Genomic DNA, 5,926 nt, shown 5'->3' with positions numbered 1-5,926 from the left:
AATGTGGAGGCCAGGAGCGCTGTGACTGGCCCTAAAATCCCTCCTGTGCATTAAGTCACTCTTGGGAAGAGGGGGGTTAGGGGCAGCGGGTGGGGGGACACCACGTTGCCCATCTCCGTGGCTCCAAAATGGCAGAAAACGCCGGCAATTTAACCTTTTAAGACAACTGCTGAGTGATTTTTATTTATGGTTTTTTTTTTCCCACCTCAGGAGAGCGAGATGAGCAAGAGGAAGAAGGAGCCCAGCCCAGGTACCGAAGCAGCGCCGTGTAAACAAGCCCTGGCCTCAAGGGAGCACCGGACACCGGGACCCCTCACCGGGAGGCCCCGCAGCCCCAGTTCCTTCCAGCCCCACTGGTTAAGCCCGGTCCTGGGTCTGGCCCGAGCCGGGCGCTTCGTTACTATGTAGAGACTGCAGCCAGTTCTCAGCAGAGGCGCCCAGAGCCGCCCGGCGTCGCCTCCAACCTCTGACCTTCGCTACGCCCAAAGCTGCCCGGACACTCCCTGTTTTGCCACCGTTTTACTGCTATTTAGTACAAAACACCCCCGCACACACCGCTTTCTAAGCAGTTTTTACCCAAACGCGGCCAAGCACCCCCAAAATGTCACGCCAGCTTTGCAAACCCCAGCGGGGAGCAGCGAGTAGAGAGCTGGGTCAAAAATGAGAGGCCAGAAATCGCTGCTTTTGCGCTTGAAAGGTGATTTTTAGGGCTGCCTACGCAGCCCCCGGGGCGCAGCTTCCTCCCCGGAGCGCTCCTCGCCACCCAATATTGCCAAATTACAGTGGCAAGCAATTTGAGCACGGGGGTGACACGTTACACCCCGTTTAGCGCTGGTTTTGATGAATAAACCACTGTTTTASCCCAGAAAGGAGCGCTGGAGTCTGACCACTGTAATTAGCTTGTAACGCTTGCAGCGAAGCTCCCTGCAAACAAAACCCTGCGGCAACACAGGCTTGCCCAGYGTTTCCCACTTGGCTTTTAATTTCTGTTCCTCCACCCGAAATACCCGCAGAGCAGCCACAGCAGAACGGGCAATTTTGGGGTGATTCCTGCCCACAGAGATAAAAATCTKCCCTGTCTAGCATGTGGGTTTTTTTCACCCAAGCCACCTCATGAGGTGCCAGCCCCGACGAGGAGCTTGTGACCAGCCTCGTGTCGYGAGCAGATTTCCAAAACTTCCTGAATTCATGGGTTTTCTTAGGGTTTGGTTAAGAGAAATTAATGCCGGACGGACACGGACAGCCTGTTGCCAGGATTTTACCCCATTTGCCCGGGTTTTACCCCATTGCAGACAGCTCTATTGCTCTGCTAGGCACTGTTTACTAACGGCGTTTTGCCTTAACAGCAGCASACGGGGAGGGCCAGGTTCCCAAAATGAGAAGGAGTTTCGAGGAGGACCCTGAGGTGCCAGACGGTTCGGGACGGGCCCAAAGCACCGATTCCCAAGGGAAGCCGCAGCCAAGCGCCGGAGGGCCGGAGCAGCCGGGCGAGGAGGACGGGGAAGGGCAGGCGGCCAACTCGCCAGGCAGGTAACTGGGAAATGGGCACAACGGGGGCTCCGTGGGGTGAGCAAGCGCTGCGAACCGGGGACGTGGCCCCGCGCACGGCTCTGTTCTCCTCCCCAGTTCAGGAGGAGGGAGGACGGCTCCGGAGCGAAGGCAGCCCAAGCAGGTCACCACGGTCGCTCTGTCTCAGGTAAATCTGCCCCGCTGRTTGTCCTTTGGGTCGCTGCTTCCCGCTGTGGACAAATCCCCTTGAGCTGCTCGGCTGCTCAAGGGGATCCTTGGATTCCCCTTGGATTCCCCTTGGATCCGTCGCCCTTGGATTCACACTCCCGGGCGTGCGGCAGCCAGGCCAGCGCTCCTGGGACGAGCACATAGGGAGAAACTGCACCAAAAAAAAGCAGGTTTGGCCCCAAATTCAGGCCCAATTTGGCCCCAAAGGGCTGATTTTCCCAGCCCTTTATGCTCTTGCTGCAGAATTCAGCAGGGAAATTCGTGCCAGTCTTCACGAAGCCGAAGGAGAATCCGGCGGAGAGGCGGAAGCGAAACCATACGCCAAGGAGGCAAAGGGAGCAGGTACCGTGGTGCATCCCAGCTGCCCRTCTTCCTGCACGCATTTTCTTGTTTTTTAATATAAACTACACAATTTAAAGCTACTTCTTTGATTTGGCATTTATCCAAAATGGAGCTTTGTAAAAATACATATTAAAAAGAAACACACAAAATTGGAACGAGCTGTTTTTTACAAGGTCATCACAATGCCGGCCTCTTGTCGTTCCAGGACGGAACAGACTGCAGTCCCCAAAACACGGATTCCAGCCCCGAACGGAGGTCATCAGAGGCAGCGACCCAGGACGAGAGGCCTCAGGCAGAGGCACCCGAGCAGCTAAATGGCATCAGGGTCCCAGGAGAAGAGGATCCTGCGACTCCAGAGCACCGGGGGCAATTCCAGAGCGCTCCGGAGCCGGATAACCCACAGACTTGCCCCCAAACGGGGAAGAGCAGCCGCCGTCCTGAGGGTGAGCTAGCTCTGCCGGAACAGCGAGGAGAGGAGCCGGAATTCCAAAGCGATCCCCGCTCCCAAGGCGAAGCCAGTGAGAAAACCTCGCTGCCTGAAGCCCCGTCTGAATTTCCGGATATTCCGGATGAGAGTTGCCAGGATAGGGGCCTCTCCACGGAGGGGCAGGAGCATCGCTGCGGGATGGGAATAAACGGGAATGCCGCAGGCGACGACGRTGACACGGAGCCACCGTGCGTGTCCGGTGGGGCCGCGGAGCAGAACGGAGCTGCTGCTCCACAGGACCGGGTCGGGGAAGGAAACGGCCGAGATGCCGGCGGGGAAGCGCCAAGCGAGGCCAGAACGGGAGGTGAAGATGGAGCCGTGGAAAACGGCACGGGATCATCGGGAAGCACCGCTGCAGCCCAGGACTGCCCCGCTCYGGAGGAGGGCGAAGAGCGGAGCGGTGCCGGCAGCGCCTCCGGAGCGGATCCAGGCGCCCGCGGCCTGGCTGCCGCCACGGAGATGGATGTGGAGGCAGCTCCTTCCGTACGGGAGGATGGGGAAGCTCCCGGTACAGCCGGTGCTGTTTGCTGGGAAGACGGGAGCGCGAGCGCAGGCTGCAGCGCGTCCCTGCAGCCCCCCGCTTGCAAGGGAGAGAGGGATGGAGAGGAGGAAGAAAACGAAGGAAAAGCCTCTCCAGGGCCTCATTCTCCCGTCTCCATCCACGGAGCTTCCGCAGAGAAAATGGAGCAAGAAGAGCTGCCAGAGGAAGGCAAAGCCAACGCGGAGCCCAGTCCCAGCGGCCTCGGAGAGGAGCTGCCGGCTCCAGGGGTCTCCCAAGGAAAGACGCAGATCCCGGAGGCCGGAGGGAAGGCTGCTCCCTGCCCACGCAGCCTCCGGCATCGCGGAGCAAATGCCGAAGAGGCGGCGCTCGCCGGAGAGGCCGCGGAGCCCCTTCCCATGGGAAGCGCCTCGCYGGGAGCAGCAGCAGCGGGCGGCTGCACGGAGCAACCTGCTCCCGAGGGCAGGGAACTCCTTCCCGCGGCACAGCGGGATCTGCCCCACGGAGAAGCCAGGGATGTGGAGCCCGAGGAGGAATCCCGCCCGCCGGGGGCAGCGCGGCCGGCTCCGGGACCGGAGCTGCCGGCTCCTGTCCCTTCACCGCAGGTAATTCCGCCTTGGAGCTGCCGGTTTAGGCTTTTAAACCCATTTTAGGYGTTACAACCATTCCGCACTGGTGTCTCCTGTGCCCCTCCAGCCCCGCGATCCAGAGCGATCCGCAGTGGGACTCCAACCCCGGCCGCAGCCGAGCCCTTGGCTTGCCAGTGCTCCCACTTTCCCTGGAAATGCCCCCCAGCGCCGCGCGGAGACCTGGATCTGCTTTTAATGGGAGCGGGCTTGGGAGCGGAGCGACTCCTCCCTGGAAGAACACGTTCTGCCGGGCTGGCACGCCACGCACGGGCCCGTTTTCCTCCTAATTCCTATTCACTCCCAAGGCTGTTTCCATTTGCAGCCGCTTCCCACCGATGCCAACAACGGCTCTTCCGCCACCCAAACCGAGTCCGGCTCCGAGGAGGGACAAAAATCCCTGGAAAAGACCAGCCCGGTCGCCGACATCGCTGCCCTGGATCAGCAGCAGCCCAGGTTAAGTGCATTTCCAAGCCAAACATGGACTCCCAGGCCCATTATTTGAGGGAAAAGTGGCTGAGCTGGGAATGTTTTAATTCTCCCTCTCTTTTCCTCGTAGTGCCACGGCATCGGAGGCGCTTCCCACTGCTTCCCAGCAGGAAGATGCCACGGACGTCATCTGCGGCCTCATCGCGGAGCTCTCCAAGCTCAAGTAAGAGCCCGGCCTCCCTGCAGCCCTGGGGAGCAACCACCCTTCAACACCAGCCCCCAAAACGGTGTTTTTCTATTATTTACCCCCCTTTTACTGCTAAACAACAGCCGCGAGGGGCATTTTCCACCTCTTACCTTGTTGCTGGGCCTTGGCGGGCAGCACGTTCAGCACAAAGGTTTCCTCTGCCCCAGGGAGCAGACAGCTAAGGGCAAGCGAGTGGCAGCTTTAACGCCCTTGGCCACCCCAAGGAGACCAGAAAGTTCTGGACTTGCTGCTCCCGCTTCACCCGTTTCTGAGGAGCTTTTGCTGAAATGCAGCTGGGGCTTTTGCGAAACCCAGCAGAAAACACCCGCCTTTTAGGGTTATTTTGCCCTCAAAAGACAAGGGGACAGGGTTTCTAGCTGTCTGCTTAGCAATTTGACTGAAATGGGGGGTAAAGAAGCCATTAACTTTAAAAAAACAAGAAACCTTTGCAACGGGGCGTTAATGTCAGGTCTCCTCCTCAGCCTGCTCTGTGCCAAGCACTAAAGCTGCTCTTTTATTCCCCCGGTTTTACCTGTTTGCACCTACTTAATGCAATTTCTTTGTGAACATTTTGGAGAAAAGCTCCTTCTCCCCAGGCCCACTGTCCTCCCTGGCTTTTATTTTAGCTGCCGAGGGCAGGGAATTGCCCTAGGAGCCCCCAAGCCCCCAGCCCAGTGTGGCAAAAGCTTTTGAATAAATATACATTTGTGCTCCGTGCGGGTATTAATGCAAAATGCAACGTGTTTGTGCTTGCAGCCGCCTGATAATGAGCGCGCACCGGGATCTGGAGTCCCTGAAGAGGCTGAAATACCGGAAAAGCCGAAGATCCGGGAAGTTTCCAGCGCCCAGGGGGGCACTCGCCAACCCCAGTCCTGGCAGGAAATGGAAGGACACGTAGGATTCGTGACAACCGTTTATTAACGCAACGGCAAAGCAGTGTGCCAACGAGTAACCCCAAAACGGGCAAATAAAGTGTAACCCCAAAACGGGCAACTAAAGTAATGGGATAACCCCCAAAATGGGCAAATAAAGGAACAGCGGGATAACCACAAAACTGGCAAATAAAAGAACCTCGTGTGTCTAACGTAGAACACTGTTTTCCATTGGAACAAACTTCCAATTTTTTGGAACTTTCCAACTTTCCAACAAACGTCTTTGAGACGCGCGCTTTCCCTAAGGGAAAAGACAACCGCTCGCGCGCGGTTCAATAACCCTAAGCGCTATTTAGGCACCAAAACCGGCCCAAAACGACCAGAACCGCCCCAAAACAGCCSCACATGGCCGGAACCGGCCTGCTCCCGAATCCGCGGCTCTGCCGGCGGCGTCTGGCGGCTCCGGAGGCACCGGAGCCGCGGGCTGCCCCCCTTGCAGCCCCTTTTKGGGAGAGGCGGCTCTTGGGGGCAAAACCAAACGCTTTTCCAACACCAAACACAACGATTCTGAACTCATTTCTGAACCAAACGTGCAACGTGCCCCCCCGACGGGCAGCTCGGCCCCTTCTGGGGCTCTGGGCTCCCTTGTTCCGGAGCAGCTTTCCCGACGAGCGGAGGCCGGGGCGG

At 58.3% G+C, this 5,926-nt stretch overlaps 2 protein-coding genes across 2 annotated transcripts in view; one reads left to right on the top strand and one right to left on the bottom strand.

The window, feature by feature from the left end:
* CC2D1A (coiled-coil and C2 domain containing 1A) overlaps positions 1–4,515 on the bottom strand; it is a 14,440-nt gene extending 9,925 nt beyond the window's left edge. Inside the window, exon 1 of the mRNA XM_026049866.1 lies at positions 4,478–4,515. The gene's annotated coding sequence lies outside the window, so the exon portion shown is untranslated. The remainder of the gene's footprint in view (positions 1–4,477) is intronic.
* Positions 220–5,265, top strand: CUNH19orf57 (chromosome unknown C19orf57 homolog). Its single transcript, XM_026049865.1, has 8 exons — positions 220–250; positions 1,347–1,530; positions 1,627–1,696; positions 1,981–2,079; positions 2,285–3,049; positions 4,017–4,147; positions 4,251–4,343; positions 5,124–5,265. Exons 1-8 carry the CDS (start codon positions 220–222, stop codon positions 5,263–5,265), a joined length of 1,515 nt encoding a protein of 504 aa, XP_025905650.1.
* The last annotated feature ends 661 nt before the right edge of the window (positions 5,266–5,926 follow it).

Source organism: Nothoprocta perdicaria, unplaced genomic scaffold, assembly GCF_003342845.1.
Source record: "Nothoprocta perdicaria isolate Ctin4 unplaced genomic scaffold, notPer1 scaffold_620, whole genome shotgun sequence".
In the NCBI taxonomy this organism is placed as follows: domain Eukaryota; kingdom Metazoa; phylum Chordata; class Aves; order Tinamiformes; family Tinamidae; genus Nothoprocta; species Nothoprocta perdicaria.
Note: the sequence above shows the minus strand (reverse complement) of the source record. Positions and strands in the feature narration are given on the sequence as shown.